The sequence below is a fragment of the Psammomys obesus genome, unplaced genomic scaffold (genome assembly GCF_907164565.1).
Source record: "Psammomys obesus unplaced genomic scaffold, mPsaObe1.curated_primary_1811, whole genome shotgun sequence".
NCBI classification, from domain to species: Eukaryota; Metazoa; Chordata; class Mammalia; order Rodentia; family Muridae; genus Psammomys; species Psammomys obesus.
The window spans coordinates 10,501,153-10,519,902 of NW_026596149.1; the positions used below are offsets into that span (position 1 = coordinate 10,501,153).

At 40.8% G+C, this 18,750-nt stretch overlaps 1 protein-coding gene across 2 annotated transcripts in view; it reads left to right on the forward strand.

Annotated features, from left to right (window-relative positions):
• The window catches only part of Bend7 (BEN domain containing 7), a 78,800-nt gene that overhangs the window by 30,975 nt on the left and 29,075 nt on the right, over positions 1–18,750 (forward strand). For both annotated transcript variants that reach the window (XM_055593834.1, XM_055593835.1), the window contains exon 5: positions 9,426–9,651. In XM_055593834.1, the coding sequence (XP_055449809.1) occupies positions 9,426–9,651 (226 nt within the window). The remainder of the gene's footprint in view (positions 1–9,425; positions 9,652–18,750) is intronic.

Genomic DNA, 18,750 nt, shown 5'->3' on the forward strand with positions numbered 1-18,750 from the left:
GTTGTGAACCCCAACTTGTCAGAGTTCTTAAAATAAACAAGGAAAAGTGATCTGTTATTACCAGATTGCATAGGATGAGGCTCCTGCTGAGAACTCCCACAGACTCCTATAGGACTGGAGTTTAGCCCTACCTTCTGAACTTTAAATAAGGAACAAATTGCTGATTTTTTTTAAGGTAGTCTATTTTGAGTTATCAGAAGACAGTTGGCTAGCATATATCCATATTTGGGCCTTGAATGAAGAGAGGCAATGAAAATAATCATCTCACTATGTCAGATTCAAAAATCTTTTGCAATTTCATCCAATCCTGAGTGTTAAAAGGGGCATTTGGTTTTTATCATAAGTATGTATGCTATAACCATTAAGCTCTTCTAAACTAATATTAAATCATTTATGGATCTGTATGGGACCAGTTCCCACATTTTATTGTATTGTTACATCACTACAGCTTGGTCATGGTCCAAACCCTAGGTAATCGTGTATTTGAAAACAAGTAAATTATTCCATAAAGTACAGTTAGACTGTTTTCAATAAACTGTCATATTTTCCTTAAATTTCTTGAAATTCTTTCCTGATAGGCATTGATATATTAGGAACAGTAATTGAGATTGTAGACCATCTTCTATAGGTGTGTCTGGTGCCATTAATAATGGAATTCTCCCTTTTTCTTGTTAAGTTCCAAGTGTATTTTAGTGATAAATTGGAGGTCCAGTACAGACTGTGTATATTTACAAAATAGAATAGAATTTTAATCATTTTTAGCAACATCAGTATCTATTTATGTAATACATACATACGCTTTACATTTTATTCATGGCCATTTGTGGTAACTGGTAACAAGAGCTATTAATTTGACTAAGCACATTCAGAATTGTTGGTGAAAACTCAGGTGCTGACTGTCTTTAAATGACAGCATGCTTCTTAGAAAAGGCAGGGAAGCTGTGAGGATATCACCTTTACCGAACCCATCCAAAGCAAGATTTGAGTCATCTCCTCAGCAGGTGAGAGGAGGTGAGACCTGCGCCTGGAGAACTTGGCCATGAGTCCAGTGACTGCTGCAAAAATGCTTTGCACGGATGCTGCTCACAGCCACTCCTGAGGCTGGCCTGCGCAGTTCCCGGGATGAGGGGCGGGGCCTGAATCCCCAAAAACATGGATTCTCTGTGCTAACAAACCCAACATAGGTCCCTTTCTAATCTTTCAATATTTCTTAGCTGTGAGGCTGTAAAAATTTTTAATGGACATCTAGATGGAATAATTCCACTAATATTTATAGCAATTATCCTATAAAACAAGTTGGAGAAAACACAAGGAGATAGGAATTTTGAAAATGGGCTCTGAAAACTTTTCAGTGTTCAGAGGACCAAGTCTACAGTCATAGCACTAGTCATTTTTGTCCACTGTTTCTAAAGTAGCTGACTGGCTCTGGAAAAAGTAGCTTCCAGAAGCAAAAACCTTGGTGCCGCACATGAGGCCCCTCTCATCTTCATGTTGGGGACACAAAGGAGCCAGCGCAAGTTCTGTGTAGAGGAGCAGTCTGCCTGTTTGAGAGTGGTGAGCGGGGCCACACTATCAGTGACACACAGGTGAAGACAGGCGGTACTAGAGCAGGGGTTCTCAACCTGTGAGCCAGGACCCCTCTGACGGCCAGACACAGCTTTCACAGGGCCACATACAGCTGTCCTGCACATCAGATACTTACATTCAGATCTATATTTACATTCATAACTATAGCAAAATGACAGTTATGAAGAAACAACAAAAATAATTTTATGGTTGGCGGTCACTACAGCATGAGGAACTGTATTAAAGGGTCACAGCATTAGGAGGGTTGAGAACCACTGTATGGAGGTAGGTGGCTAGCTGAAGGGGGAGGTAGTTAGCTGAAGGGGGAGGTAGTTAGCTGAAGGGGGAGGTAGCTAGCTGAAGGAGGTAGGCGGCCAGCTCTTTTCCTAGCAGCTTTGCTCAGGGTAGGAAGAACAAGAGCACATCTGGCTTTCTGCTATGGATAGGAAGGAAAAGTGAGTGTAGTATCCTCAAATGTGCTTTAGACCCTATTGGCAAAGGAGAAAGATTGCTGTTAGACATCGCACCTCTGCTAATTGCTTTTCTAAGTTAAAAAAGAAAAAGTGGATAATTTCTGAAGATTCACAATGTTTTAAGTCACTTTTTTTACATTAACTTGTCCTGTCGCACCAATGCAATTGTGTGTATACACAGCCCAAACCCAAGGCTAAGAGCCTATGTGGTTCTAAAGGTCACTGTAGATAGTACATCTGAGTGATGATATCCCTACTCTCACACCGGAATGCACAAAGCCCCAGCCAGGCCCTGCTGAAATAGCAACACATTGCGTGATACGTGACGGCGGATTTCATCCTATCTGTCATTGCAGTTGGCCCTAATACTTCCCCAGCTTAGCCAGCACACCCTTGTCTCTTGAGTTAGCCTGTGTGAAGGCGACAGTGGTGCAAGTCTTCCTGTGGACCAGCCACCCCAGCCTGGCCTTTCCCTTGATGATGCAGTAGGGGACCCCCATCTTTTCACACAGGGCAGGTAGGAAAACCACCAGTTCAATGGGGTCTACATCGTGGGCAGTCACCACCAGCTGAGCCTTCTTATTCTCCTCCAGGGTGGTGACTGTACTGAGCCCCGTTCAAAGGACAGGTGGTCTCGTAGTTGGGACGTCCCCTTTCCCAGCAGCTTTCTTCTCAGCCTGGGCCAGTAGCCTCTGCTTCCTCTCCTGCTTTGTCTCTGGCCTGAACTTGTGGGCCAGCTTATGCAGCTGGGTAGCTGTTTGCGGGTCCAGGGCCTGGGTGAACTGATTAATGGCAGGAGGAACTTTGAGCCACTTATAGAGGATGGCCCTTTGCTGCTGTGGCCCAATGTAGCGGGGCCATTTGAGGAAGCACATGAGGTCTCTTTTTGGCTGGATATCCTAGTCTTGGGGCTTTTCTCAAACAAAGAACTGAATACCTTTTTGTCCTGTTTCTTCAGTGGGGGGGGGGGGGGGGGGGGGAGGCTGAGCTACCTTATTCCTTATTCCCCTTGGCCTTTTTTCCTTTGGGCATCTTGCTGGGCTAGAGGAGAGAGCTCCAGTGCTCCCATTAACCACTGACCCATCACTCCAGCCCTCAAGTACATTTTGACATGACAAGCACTCCTTAGGGCTGATCGTTACATGAAAGAGAACCAAGCTGTTCGACTCTGACTTTTTAATTTTGTGTACTTGGCACTTTCCTAGGGAAAGTAAGAGGTTAAGGGAGCAGGCCGTTGCCTTAGGATCTCAGCTGTGTGACCCTGAGCAAGTGAATCCTGTTCCTCACTCAGCTTCCTTCCTGTAAATGGGAATAATAATGCGTTCCTCACACTGTTGGCCTCCTGGAAGAATTAATGAAGCCTTCTACGTAAAGCACTTAGAACGCTGCCTGGTGCATTTTAAGCACTCAATAAATATTGGCTCTTTTTTTTTTTTAACCTTACCATTCCTACCTAAGTACCTTTAGAGGAACAAAAGTAAATACGGTTAAGTAAATTTAGCTGTCTGTATGTATGATCAGAGTCATGTGAACAAATAGCACTTGTGAGGAGGAGATAGCTAAGGGTGCAGGGCTTCACGTTTGGAGCATGATTGTTTGACCATTTTAAAATTAACACTTAAATAGAATTTGGACCTAAATTACACAGAAACAAAAACAGAAAACCAAAACCAATTCTGAAATTCAAATACATTACTTAATTATTTTTTCATGAATTCACAACAGTGCTTCACTAGTACCGAGATAGAGCGGTTGCTCATTTCTTATAGTCACAGCTGTTCAATGCTGGGTCTGTTGACTGTTTCTTAGGGCAGGTATTACACCTGAACTACATTAGTTTTATTTTTGTCAGTGGTTGGCCTTTTGCTTTGCTTTGCTTTGCTTTGCTTTGCTTTGCTTTACAGAACCACTCAGACAAGCTTTAAAAACTTTCATAATTTTTAGTCATAGAAAATGTTTTTATTTGATGGAGTTATTATAAACACTCTCCAGCAATTCTAGACTGCAAAAATTCTAAGTTAACAGAAGACATAGGATGAATATTCATCAGTTTAAAATAATTTTCTTAATCCTGATTTTTGTATGCTTCTTAAATAATTTTAAACACTGGTGCCTTCAACAAAAATAGCTTCTTGATTCAGAGTGCTTTCTTGATACCATCTTATCTTAGTAGATAAAATGTTCTGCTAGGATCAATTAAGGTAAATTATAGAAACCACTTTCCATTTACTCATTGACACTAAAACATTGGTGCATGAGAGCCTGAGTTCCTATGGCAGGCTATGTGGGTTCAAATCCTTGCCTTGCCACGTTAGTTAGATGATCTTTAACAAGTTGTTCAACTTCCCTGGCCCTTGGTTTCACTTGTGAAACTTTGGAATGATGGGAGACACTTTATAAAGTGAAAAAATTAGAAAGTTGATGTTTTCTGTTTTTCCCTAGAACACAGGGGCCTAGAATGTAATAAGCAACAAATAAATAGCAATCACAGCACTATTCTCCAGGTGCTCTAAAGAGAACATAAAAGTCTCTGCTCCCTAAGGGACACATGGGAGAAGTGTGCAAATTGCTTGCAGTATCGTAGGATATAAACCCCAGAACAGACAGTCAGAATGTCTCCTGAAAACTGGGAAGAATGGGATTTCTCTGCCTGGAAGGTCAGAGACAAGAGTCTCAGCATGGGCATCTTCTCAGAGGAGCAATTTCCGTGGAGTTGGGGGAGAAGAAGCTAGACTGTGGTGTTAAAATCTTACATATTGTCCATTTAGCTCAATTGTCTTTAACATAAATCAGGCCTTAATGTTCAGCACCATGATTTATTGCCTGAGAAGAAACAGGTTAACCACATCTCTGAAAGACTAGAACCAATCATTATGCAAATATATGAAGAAACTTTTAAGAGACCAAATTGTATTATCTTCTCTAAAAATCTTAATTCTACCAAATTCTATCAAAAACTTAAAAGAATTAGAACTTTAATGATTTCTTTTTTATCCTAGTCAATATTGAACATGTGCTGTGATTATTACAGTTCTTTTTCATAGAAATTTGGTTAAGCACATTTTAATATCTACCTTACAATATCCGTCTTGATGGAGTACAGCCAGCCGGTATCCTTTCTGTTAATGCTAGGGCTTCTCAGGCCACACCTGTGCTGACTCAGGCTCAGCTGATCACTGGCCAAGTGCTGTGAGGTAGCGTTTGAAAAAGGTAACAGTAAATCTACCGAGGGCAGATTTGATTTGTAGGATACAATGTTAATTTTTCTTTAAAAAAAAAAAAAAAGGTAACATGAGCAAAACAAAATGTTATGGGTTTTAAATTTTTTTCCTCTGGGCCATGGTGGCACACATCTTTAGTCCCAGCACTCAGAAGGAAGGATGGCAGCTCTCTGTGAGTTCAAGGCCATCCTGGTCTAAAGAGGAAGTTTCAGGACGGACAGGGCTCCACAAAGAAACCCTGTCTCGAAAAACCAAAATAAGGGCTGGAGAGATGGCTCACTACCATCTCTTTCTGCTCTTCCAGAGGTCCTGAGTTCAATTCCCATCCACTACATAGTGGCTCACAACCATCTACACAGGGATCTGATGCCCTCTTTTGGCATGCAGGTGTGCATGCAGACAGAGCACACATATATGTAAAATAAATAAATCTTTTTAAAAAACACAAAAAGAAAAATCAAAATAATAGTAATAATAATAAATAAAAGTAATTTTTCTTTTGTAAGCTAAAACTCATTTTCCTAGAAATACATCAAATACACTGCTAAATAGATAGGACAACGGCCAATTATGTATTGTGGTATTACAGTCTGACTACATCTCTTAAACACCATTGTGAGTCCTGTGTTACATTTTGAGGGGCAGAAAAGTCCACCTTACTCAGCAGGATCCACTCATTCATCTACGGTTTCCTTCAAGGTTCCATCCTGAGCCATTCTTTGACTTAGCAAGCCGCCGCGACCCCTGCTCCCCACCTCACGTCACCTTTATGCATACAGCCTTGTACATGTGCCTGTACCTGTGGGTCTTGCGCAGCACAGAACCTGGGAAGTCACTGTGTATCGTTTACTAATCTAACAGTTGAAAACCTGGGACTAATGTGCAGTACAAGCATCTATGCACTTTTTTCCCTCTTAACTAATGACCATAGGCAGCTTGTTAAACATCTTACTGTAATTTTGTACTGTTAATGTCTAACATAAGATATCCTGTATCAGATATGTACCCTAAGTGACTCAGCTATGTGATTTAAGTATTTTATGATGTGTTGGTAGGAACGTATGGGTGGAGGGTTCAGGGGGGTGTCTTTCCATTTATCCTATAGTAAAATCTATTACTTAAACTGCTTCTAAGCAAAAGGAACACCACACCGGAAATGCAAAGAAACAACATAGTCAGTGTAGCTGTCCTTGGTCCAGGGACATTTTCAAGAATCATTAGGACTCAGCAGTTTCTGCTCCCAGAACATCACCAATGTAAGATGAAATTACACCGCATAAGGAATTCCCAGTGCTGATAACGTTGTATCCAGTGGCTGAGGTACCTAAGGTAAGCAAGGCACTGCAGAGTGGGAATCCATTCTGAACCCTAAAAATAATGACTGTAAACATTGTAAATTATGTCTGTAATTTGGATGTCGTCATTTAAACATCATCTTCTTTCAACAACAGAAGACTCTGCAAATTATTATCATATTTGTCTTGGCTCAAGCATCAAATGAAGAATCTGTCAAGGAAAATTTAGGGTTTGTTTTTTTTTTATGATGCTTATTTAGAACAGTTTTTATAACTATTATCAGTAAACACATCTCATTTAAACCTCAGCCAATAAACAAAAAAGGTAATGATTCTACATCTAGAGAAAGTGTTTTAACCTGTTTTTAAATATACCTTCAGAGTTGTGGTTCATTATATGGTAATAATGTGCTATGATTATGCTTATAAAGTGGAATAAGTGGCAAGATTTCATAGGGAAAACAAGATAATTAGCATCATGTTTTCTTTGTGTTTCAGAGCATAAAGCTCCCCTCCCCCTCTCTTTTTTCTTAAAAGAAACTGGTGCTTTGTCGCACCTTTGAACATGCTTTAGTGCCCTGTTGTACCTGCTAAGAGGTCTGAATAGGTGTAGGGAGGAGCTTTGCCACCTTTGCCCTTATGCTGCTGCCTGTTGCAGCAGAGCAGACTATGTATTCTTCTGTAAGGTACTTGCAAGTGACTGAGTTCGTGTTCCTTAAGTTGGAAAGATCAGCTCAAAATAACAGTATCCGCCTGGCAGTGGGAGGTAGAACAAAAAGCAGCAGCAGCTTCAGCCCCTGATGGCCCCTCTGTAGTCAGTCACTATACGATTTTATGCCGTAAGAAGCCTTGATGCCACAGACACCTCCAAGTGTCTTCTTTGGGGCATCATAGCAGATGACACAAATAATAACTATATTGTGATCACTATATTGTGATCTCCTAAATCTTACCTTCAAGGCTCTATTAAAGTGCCATGCCATTCCTCTCTCAGCCGTGGCATTCCCTTTGCTCTGCACCCCCAGCAGCCAGTCCTGCCTGATGTTAGCACTAACAGCCCTTGCTCAGAACCTCTCAGGTAGCGTTCCTCCGTACTGGGCAGCATGTGTGGTCATGTTTAGGTCAGTCTCGGCTGCAGAACCAGCCTTGAATCCCTCTCCACAGCAGGTGCTTGATAAGGAGATACTGAATTTGGTGGCCATCTCCTCCTGAAGCCCGCACATGATCACTGTAAGACACGGGTGTGTGCCTAGCCTCAGCATGAAACCTGCAGATGACTTCCTCTGTAGAGGGAAAGGAAATGACCTAGTCATTGTGCGTGAATTCCTATGTAGTGTTTTGTTTATTCTGGTACGTATCTGCTGGATGCCAGCTGGATCCTTGGCACACTCGATATAAAAGCCACGCATTCCACCTAACTAAATGTGGTGCAAAAAGTGCTGTAAACATGTTTCATAGAAGGTACTCTGCAGACATTAAGGAGGGAGTGGCTAGTTCTGCTGGCTATTTATTCAGATCAGTGTTTCTGAAGCTGGGGTGCAAGTATTCCAGGGGACTTGGGTGTCTGGAAAGCCAGATGTCTGAGTTTTAGGCACCCAGACTTACAGAAAATAAATAAGTTACAGTTCTTTCCCTGTCCTCCTCTACAACCCCATAGCCGAAGGACGCACTTGGAGGAAGGTTTTTAATGGATTCTACATAATACAGCAATTCCTATCAAAGATCTGAGTGCAGCTCATTTAGAATTAAAGTTTATAGGATATGCAGAATATAAAACCTCATGTCAGATATGATGGTAAAATTCTCTCCATGCTAACAGTTCCACAACAGAACGTGACAAGTGCTTCCGCAGTGTGTGCTGTGTGCCTGTCCTGAGGCAGGGGTTACGTAGTCAGCCTCTGGCTCTTGTCAGGCTCCTCTAGACCTCTGACCAGCATGCAGCAAGATGCAAGAGGCAGGGGAAACCTGACAGCACTGTGTTTACAGTGATATTTACCAGGCATTTGGAAACCAAGCATCAAATGGCAAAGTGGAGCAGAGGAACGGATGACTTTCTGGATAATCCAGTCCAAAATTCCTCTCTCAAGAGGCAAGGCCCAGACGCTGTCCTTAGTTGCCTGAATGATCTAGGATATGTTCTGAACAAATGCCTTAAACTCTGTAGCGTGCTGGGCACTTGAACACAGTAGGACAGTTAACTTCTGTTTACCAGAAGAGAATCGAACCCCAAATATTCACATCTAAGGGGGCTGCTCTTCAGTGTTGCAATATGGCATCTGGGGACGAACTGTTATCGATAATATATACAGCTTATGTCAGAAGGGCATTCTTTTCATTCTGATTAAATCTACCACCTGCCATTTTTATTTATTTTGTATTATTGTTTTATGTTGATTTTAATTGGAGCAGGGGACCTATTGGGGTTGCCCTGTATTGGTCACCTTAGGTGAAAGAAATTATTTGGTGTTTGAATTATTTTGAAGTCATTTTTGGTATAATCTTTTTAGGCCTTAGTTTCATCATTTACAAAAAGAGGGTGTTGCAGATAGGTGATTCATGTCTCCTTATATATAGAATTATATTATTGTGTAGTTATCCAGCCTCCTCTGAAATGTTTATATGATTAGACATGTGGTTTCAGTGTGCTTAGATAAGACTTACTATTGAAATTATAGCATCCCATTTTATGAATTATAGGTGGTCATTGATTTTATAAATTGCAAATTCTGGCACACAGAACTGAGGCTATAATTTACCTGATACTGACATTTTGGTAGCCACTGAATTTCTTTTTTTTTTTTTCTCACGTATGCCCAAAGTAAAATCCTTCACATCTTGCTTTTAATGAAATGTTTCTGTTCTTTTGGTAGCCAGAAGTGCAACTTGCTGAAGGCTTCGATGTGTTCATGCCAAAGTCTCAGCTGGACTCTATATTGTCAAACTACACTCGCTCAGGAAGCCTTCTGTTTAGAAAACTGGTGTGTGCATTTTTTGATGACAAGACTTTGGCTAACTCCTTGCCCAATGGGAAGAGGAAAAGAGGACTCAATGACAACCGGAAAGGACTAGACCAAAACATTGTGGGTGCAATAAAAGGTTGGTCTATATCATTTCATTTTATGGTTCTTTGTTGAGTTCTGCCTTCATTCCTTTAAGGTACACATGAAGTAATGCCAAGCTTCCTAGGGGCTAATTCAGTTTGCTGTGAGCAGCTCACCTGTGGGTGTGACTCTAGTGTGTAAACTCTGCAAGCATCCCCACTCCAGGTACCACTGGAGCACCTCTCCAAGGTGACAGTAATTGCCGAACCCATAACTTCAGACCCAATTTTACCTGCTGCAGAACCAAAAAGACTTGGTAAATGAAAGTATTTTTCCCAGTAATTTACAAGAACGTCATCAGAGTACAATTTTGGCAAATTTTAAACTTAAAATTTTAAGTATAATTAAGAACGAAATGTGGGATAGGTCTATAAATGAAGTGATACGTTTCTTGAAAAGTACACAAACTGTGCGGTCAAGACATTGCATCTGAAGATATTTTAAATATAAGTAAAGCCACTTGCTGTCCCTCCCCTTACGTTCCTAGCCAGCATGGTCCCTTTTGTTTTGTGATGTGCAGTACCACTTGTGACTTGGAGGGCCGTCTTTGGTTCTTCCCCCTTCCCTCCTTTGAGCTTTGTCTGTGCTCCACCATGTCTGGCAGGTACGTGGATGCAGATGTCTTCATTCCTACCACTTCCACATCTTACATCAAGTTCTTCCCTGTTCAGTATCTGTATTCAGGACTATGATGACTATATCTTTAGGAGGAGAAGTATTTAAATGTGATTATCGAAAAGAATACACTCCAAGTCTCATTAAACATAACTACCATGAAAATGAAAGCTTGAATTGGAGCTTCACTTAACCTCAAATCTGAATGTTCTCCACTGGCTCAGTTCTACCTTGTCATGACCACCAGTGAGACTGACTCAGAGCTGTCCCTGCCTTCTCTTGTTGGCCATTATCTTGCAGAACAAGTAAATGAATTCAATAATGCTTAAAGGATACTTGGAAATTCACAATTAACTTTACAAAATAATTCGATTTTTAAATGGAGTTAGCAAGTACCAGACACCCTTTGTTCATGGCCAGAGGGACATAGCCTTCATTAACAGGAAATTTCTCATAGTCCATCAGAATTTTTTTTCACTTAAAGTGACAGTTGAGTTTTATTAAATGAGAAGCACCACAGAGACATTGCAATCTTTGCCATTTATGAAAAGGATGATTCAGCCTTCAGTGACGCTGAGAACAAGATTAGAGAATTTGAAAACCAGTCAGTGATGTAAGAAAGACTCACCAAAGCAAAGAAGCAGACTGGGCCTTCTCAGACGTGGGGGCTGGGGCTGATGAATTTCCGAAAGACATACAAGAATTGGTTTGATTTTCTTTCCTTCTTTCTTTTTTCTACCTTCCTTCCTTCCTTCCTTCCTTCCTTCCTTCCTTCCTTCCTTCCTCTTCCTCTTCCTCCTTCCTTCCTTCCCTTCTTTATTTATTTATCTATTTATTTATTTTCCAGAATAGTATATTAACATTAAAAGGCACTTTGAAATTGGGGGACTATAAATGACCACATTTCATCTGAGTGGAATTAGAAGAGCTAGATTCTATAATAGATCATAATGAAATAGATCATTACAAGTAGACTGATACGTCAGACAAGGGTTTAAAAATCTGTTACAAACAGTGATAAACCAGACATCAGACAAGAGTTTAAAAATATACTACAAATGCTGATATGCCTTATTTTTTTTCAATCTCTACTTTTTAGCCATCCATAAATATGGCAACAAGGCCCCTGTTCCTAGTACAAAATAAAGGAAATTATTCTAATCAAACAACTCAAATTTTCTAGCCTGCCCACAACTTCATTTAAAACCATATTCCAGTTTTACTCTCTTGCTATGGCAAAACACATATTTAATTTTAGACATATTTTGGTTTTTTTCTATAATTAAAAAAATAATTCATCCTGATAAAAATCTAATTCATAAAAAAGTTCAGAAAATGGAAAGGATTTTATATATATTTTTTACAGGATTTCCTGTAAGCTCCTTGAAAACAAGCTGTGACTTAAACGCTCTGTGCCACTTGTAGGAATTCAGGGCATGCCACTCACAGGCATGGTGGCCTACCGGTGACTTCAACTAAGGGCGCTTGGGAAGCAGCACCTGCTGGCAGAGGCTTTGCCGGAGCTTCCCCCTTGTGCCTTAAGACAGGGCCGCTCAAGAGTCCATTGTCATCGTGTCCATGTCACTCCCTCATAATTTATGTCAGATCCTAGAAGAGGACTAGAGAGCAGCATCATACCCACACTCCTATAAGCTCGTACTTACTCTTTCAACCCAGTGAGCTCACTCCCAAGTCATTTCCTGTCCCCTGAGAAGACTAGGTAGAAGCTTCTAGACCTCACTGGATAGGAAGTTCACTCTTCTTTCTGTGTATACTTGACCTCTTCACTTGCCTGTTGTCGGTTTACTTCATAGATTCAATCAGTGGACTTCCCTGGGATAAAGGGAAACAGTCTCTTCCTCTACACACTTTGCTTCTGTAAATACCTGTTGGGTGAGTGAGTAGTCATAGGTTGTTTTTCATCTTGACTTAGGCCTTACTGCATTGACATAATAGGTTTAGTGCTAACTATTCTCATGCTTTCTCATAACCAGTTTGGAATGATAAACTTCAAAATACACTTGTAAATGTCTAATAAATTTATTCAATAAATTGCCAGTGAAAGAAAAAAAAAAAGAATTGACAGTAAATTTTAATATAATTCTCTTAAGACCACCCCTGCCAAAACATCTTTCTTTCCATGTTTTTCTCTAAATGGTTTTAGCATACATATTATAAATGATTTTTGGACGTAGATATAATTGAAGGTCCTATAAAATAACTATTTCTAGCTCTTCTTACTATCATTAGAGATAAGAGGGAAACATATTCTCCAAACCCAAGTCTTTTAAATCTGAAACAGACTTATCTAGAAAAGTAGTAAAATGGCTTCTTCCAGCACAACAATCCCAAGGCTATTTGGATTGGTGCTGTCATTGTCTGCCACATATTGAGAAAGATTCTGTGTACATTTAGTGTGTATTCTTCCTTACTTGAGATATCTCTTGTGAGAGTGAACCAGCTGTATATTATTTTGAAAAGACCTAGCAACAGAAAAGTGGTTAATTTTATAAACTCTCAAGTGTGAAAGTAGCAGTGAATGAGCAAAAGCGATTAGATTAATTAAGACAGCAGTTGTGAAATGATGACAGTCTGTAAAATGCCTGCAAGTAGGAACAGAAATGCCATGAGGATTACCTGTGTGTGTCTTGAGCCATTCTTGTATCTCTAGGATGAAGCCAGTTTAATTGTGGTAGATGATCATTTTTATGTGCTCTTAGATTCAGTTGGTGTTTTTAAAGTTAGATATATTTGTGTTTTTGTGTGCTTTGCCTGCATGGGAGTATATGCACCACGTGTGTGCAGTGCCTGTGAAAATTAGGAGAGGGCACCGGGTGGCCTGGAACTGGAGTTTCAGACTGCTCACTTAGAGCAGGGGGCGCTCTTGACCGCTGCGCTCTCCCCAGCTCGTCTGCAGGTACCTGACTTCTTCCTCTGTATGCATCAGTGAGATTGCTTTGTACTTTTCTTTTTATTGTGTCTCTATCTGTTTTCACTCTCGGTATTATTCAGCCTTCATAAAAGAAGTCCAGACTCTGAGAGAGATTATACAAGGTGGTATTTATTGTCTTAAAGAAACTAGCCTTAACTGACATTAATTTTTTGAAAATACACCACGGGAAAAGGTTCTTAGGGGATGATTAACAAAGCTTTTTGTGTGATAATTCTTCCCATTATAATATCTCAAAAGCAAAACATAAGCTTTTGTATAGAGATGATTCTTTTCACATAATTTTGTGTGTTAATAGTGACTTACACTTAATGATAATCTATTAAGAAATGAATGGATAAGTATGAACTAAGGTGTTGCTAATGAAAGGACCCTTAATTAGGAAAAACTCACCTGAGGCCTGGGAATGTAGCCCAGTGGTTGAGCACTTGCCGAGCATATGTGAAGCCCTGGCTTTGATCCCCAGAATGGTGAAAACAACAAATGAAGAAATGAAAACCCTCACCTTAATATTTTTGAGCAGCAGGAAACAACTTGTCTATTAACTAGAGATCTTGGGGCAGTGCTGGGCAAGGCTGAGATGGGATTCGTAACTGATGTTTTCAGCCAGAACCTAGAGTGCAGGTTTGTACTCCATTGGCTTGCCTCACAGCATTGCTGTCCCTGCTCAGGCTGCCATTGGCTCACTATTATCTTTCTGTGATCTGTTCAGGGGACCATGCGGTTTGACTTAAGAGTTAGCAGCAAGTGATGGTGACTATCCGGATGCCCTTTAAAAACAGTTACAGCAAGGCAATTTTTAGAAACCTAGTTATGTGTTTTATAGTTGGCTTTATAGTAATTAGGTAAGAAAGTGTTTGCTCTGTAACTGGGCTGGAGTTTTGAATCTCCTTGCATTCAACTGAAATCGCTTATGTGTGTCATATGGAGGAGATGGTTGGCGGCTATCACTCTACCCACATCAACACAGCTGGCCACTCTGCTGAGAGATCAGCATTGGTCTGTCTAGAGAGCCTCAGGGACTCAGAACTGTGAGAGGAACAGCTTATAGACAGAGGTATTCCAAACAGTTCAAAGTTGAATGTCCAAAATCTTTAAAGGTGCACTGTCACAGGCTGCATAGACGTGACCATCAAAAGCTCCCACTTTATTTCATGATATTTGAGGTCTCTATCTGTTATTTGGTAGGACCTCTATTTCTTACAATTACTGCAAATAATTCACTGCATGGTGAGTTTATTTAGAAAAAGAAGAAGAGGAAGAAGAAGGTTGAATGTAATTCTCTTAACTCTGTCATCTTTCTCTAGCTAAATTATTGTTTTAAAAGTTTATTATTGGGGCTGGAGAGATGGCTCAGAGGTTAAGAATACTTGCTGTTCTTATAAAGGTCCTGAGTTCAATTCCCAGCAACCACAGGATGGCTCATAACCATCTATAGTAAGATCTGGCGTACAGGCACAATGTTCTATAAATAATAAATAAATCTTTTTTTAAAAAGTTTATTATTTAGCTAGGCATGGTGCACATGCCTATAATCTCAGCACTCCAGGAGGCATAGGCAGGCGGATTTCTGTGAGTTCAAGGGCAGCCAATGCTACACAAAGAAACCCTGCCTCGAAAAACTAAAACAAACAAGCAAAAAAAAAAAAAGGTTATTATTTAATTTTATTATTATTTGACCTCAAATATTTGAATTAATATGGACATGTAATTTATATATTGTTTATTGTTGTATGGTAATTTTCTTGTCTTCTCAGGATTCCATGAAACATTGGCTTCAGTTTGCATATCCCTATAGTGATGATTTTATTTCTCTTTTGTACAAGGGAACAGAGGCTATAAGACATTTAATTAAACTTACTTAACTTAAACTTCCCAAGGTGGTGACATTAGAGTGTCCTCTCTGACTTCAAAGTCATCTTTTTTTTTTAAGATTTATTTATTATATATACAGTGTTTTGCCTGTGTGTATGCTTGCCTGCCAGAAGAGAGCACCAGATCCCTGTATAGATGGTTGTGAGCCACCATGTGGTTGCTGGGAATTGAACTCAAGACCTCTGGAAGAGCAGCCAGTGCTCATAGCCTCTGAGCACTCTGAGGGGCCTCCAGCCCCTCGATGTAGTTTTCTAGTATGTCCTTTTTATAGAGAAATGTTTGCAATTAAACATTTCTCTCTTAAAATTTAGCATTTTAGATTCTTTGTAAACTCTGCTAGGAAGTTGGTTCTGTGGTGGCCTAAGACAACCAGTTAGTTATTATTGCTGGAAAGCATATTCAGAGTGAATTTCTAGTTACACATAGCTCTGTTTCAATTTACTTCCTGCATTCAAGGGTAAGCTCTTTTTTTGAAGATATTGAGAACTAATTCTGTGATGCTAGGGAAGAAAATAGAAGATTGATCCCTTTTCTAGTGAAAGAAACACTTCTAATACTTTTCTAGTGCATAGAACTGAGTCTAGCAAAAGCTTGAAAGTAAATATTGCATAAAGCTCATCTCCCCCCCCCAACCCCAGTTGTATTGTGTGTGAAGTAAATTATAGATTAGAGGTTAGGCAACAAGAGCCAGTTAGTGAATGCTTTGCTTCAAGAATCCTTTTGGCAGATGAATGGCCAGCTGCTAACTTACCTGACTGTGTTTTTTAATAGACTTAAAATAGGACATAACTGTATAATAGCAACAGTATCACATGCGGAAAGCTTGGCTCTTATCTAGATCACTGACATACTTTGTTGCATGTTTTTGTTTGGCTGGTTGATTCTGTGTTTGTGGGTGGACATCGGGCTTTAAACCTACAGCCTCTTGGCTTTACGCTAGGCGAGCGTTCAGTCCTCCCTCACCTACTTTTTGTTTGTGTCGTAATTTTTTATTGGCTCGGTGACAGTGGGTGATGCTGAATCTCAACAATCCTGTGTAGACAGCCCTGGAGTTCCAGCTCCTTTCAGAGTAGTACTCATAGTCTGATGTGCATCAACATCATATAGGGTGTTGGTTTTAAATCTGGATTCTGGGGCTCTGTCCTCAGAGATGGGTTCCGTAGGTGTGAGGCAGTCCCCAGATCTCGATTTCTGAGCAAGGGGGCATAGACGATTGTGATGCTCGTTGTTCTCAGCACCCTCAACTCCCTTGGAAGAGCCACACCTATGCGCAGGATTCTGACAGCCACTTTAGATGTCAGCAGCGCGCGCATCAGCCCATCTGCGGGCCTGGTGTTCTTCAGCTTCCCGGTGTCCTCTTTCTCACCTGGAGCAAATGACGACATGGCATTAGCTCAACAGTCCTTCTCCTCCCTTCTTTGAACTTGAAATTTCACCTTTTTGTTATTGTGCTGTATTTGTGACAAGGTTTCACTGTATAACCCTGGCTAGCCTGGAACTACCTATGTAGACCAGGCTGGCCTCCAACTTAGAGAGATCTAGATGGCTGTCTTTGCCTAGCGTTGGAATTAAAGGCACGTGCCCCTACCTGACTTAAGGAGATTTGTTTTAATCCTGTGTTACATAAGGGTCCTGGTTTCAGCATAGTTGAAGTGACTCTCTAGGACTAAACTGAACAACACTTCCTTACCTACTTCGCTCACTGCACCAAGAAGAAGGAAGAGCATTTCCAGATCCAGACTTAGGAATCAGTACGAACACAGCATTAATACTCTTCCTGGTCCTGATCTTAGTCTCCATCCTTAGCAGTTTCTTGACCCACGTTCCTGCGACTACATGTGTAGCACTTATTCTGCTAAGCAGAGAGGTGGTTTCTGTTGGTCACGCTCTGTAGAAGTTCCAGGAACAGCTTTTCATATGCCTTGTAAGCTTAAGCAGCATCAACGTGCGTGAGGATTTCTTTAAAACACAGCACTTATTACTCAGCACTGAGGCAGGCAGGTGACATAAAGATGAGTAAAATCCTATCCCTTGACCATCAGGAACATTCCATTTGGTACAGCTATAGACATGTCAGCAATAACCAATAGCAGAGACCCATACTCCAAGCCAGAATAAAATAATTGTTGTATGCCCATTGCCTAAAGGAGAGGAAGCTCAACGGACACAAATCTCACTAGAAAAACTCAACACATAGGTGACTCGAAAGGAGGCCCTGAATGATGATCAGCTGTCAAATGCAAAGGGATTTGATAGCATGAAAGGAAAGCCTTTTGCCTCCAGAACTATTTAACACTAATTCTAGATGGAAGACCTTGAGTCCTCAGCAACCTGTTTACTGCAAATAATTTTTCCCCTCCCAATTCTACTCTCCCTCCCTCTTCTCCCACTATACCCCTCCCCTAGTCCCTGGCAGGGGAAGTCCTCCTCCCCTTCTCTCTGACCCTAGCTTATCAGGTCTCATCAGGACTGACTACATTGTCTTCCTCTGTGACCTGGTAAGACTGTTCCCCCCTTAGGGGGAGGTGATCAAAAAGCCAGCCACTGATTTCATGTCAGAGACAGCCCCTGTTCCCATTACTAGGAACCCCACCAGGCACCATCTCATACCTAGTAGGTAAATCAGAATCCTTAAGATTGGGACCACAGTGGGTTTTGATGTGTCCTCTGCTTCATAACTGGTCTTCCAAGAGCTCAGAAGAGGACTCCCATCTTCCTCACAATGTCTTCATCTTCTTCCATGTAAGGAGCAATTGGAGATGGGGGCAAACTCAACAAGTTTTCTTGCTTTATCTTCAGCCTTTCACAGATGGGTAGAAACCACTTTTGGATTAATATCCAAAATCTCAGTTATAATTCCCAGTGGCTGAATTCTTACCAAGCCTGCATTTTAACTCCACTGTGAGGTTCGCAGAGACAGCCTTCTGTCAAGACAAGTTTCTATCACATGTTCAGGGCCATTTGGCTACATTGCATATTATTATGGGCTCCAGTGCTCTTGCTGGCATTGCCAGTTTGTATGTTTATTATGGAAGCTTCCCAGCAGATGAAAGCAGGGTCTTGAAGAAGGATGCGTGTCTTAACTACATGGGGATACTGTATGGGTTAGCTGTGGTCCCAAACAATACATAGCACTGTGTTCCCCCTGGAGCCAGCCTTCTTTCTTTAAGCTTCCTAAACTGTCTGCATATCAGAAATGTTCATTGGCAGAATTGTACAGTAAGTCACAAATTGGTCGGTCACGTTCCTTGGGGCGTTTTCTGGGACCTACCATTGATGCCAGCAACATTTCCGTTCAGTTACATGAGCCAGTGCTGGCTGGGTCATGCAATGTATGCATCAAAAATATGCGAGCCTCAGAAAATGGGTATGTGCTAGCATTTCTACCCTGAAAGTCATGGGACACTTGTCATCTTTATAGGTTTACAGGCTAATGGTAAATCCACAGAAAAACTAAAGGTGTATATAAGCTTTGAATAAAAAAAAAAAAAAAATGTCATTTTTTAAATCCATAGTCATTTAGAATGAAACAAAAAACTGTCATTGACTTGGGGCTGCCCCTAAGCCATACCTTTCTGTAAGAGAAAGCATGACTGTATTCACCTTGGTGAAAGCCCCCCTAGAAGAAGGGGGTGCTGCCTTTGTAACGACCCT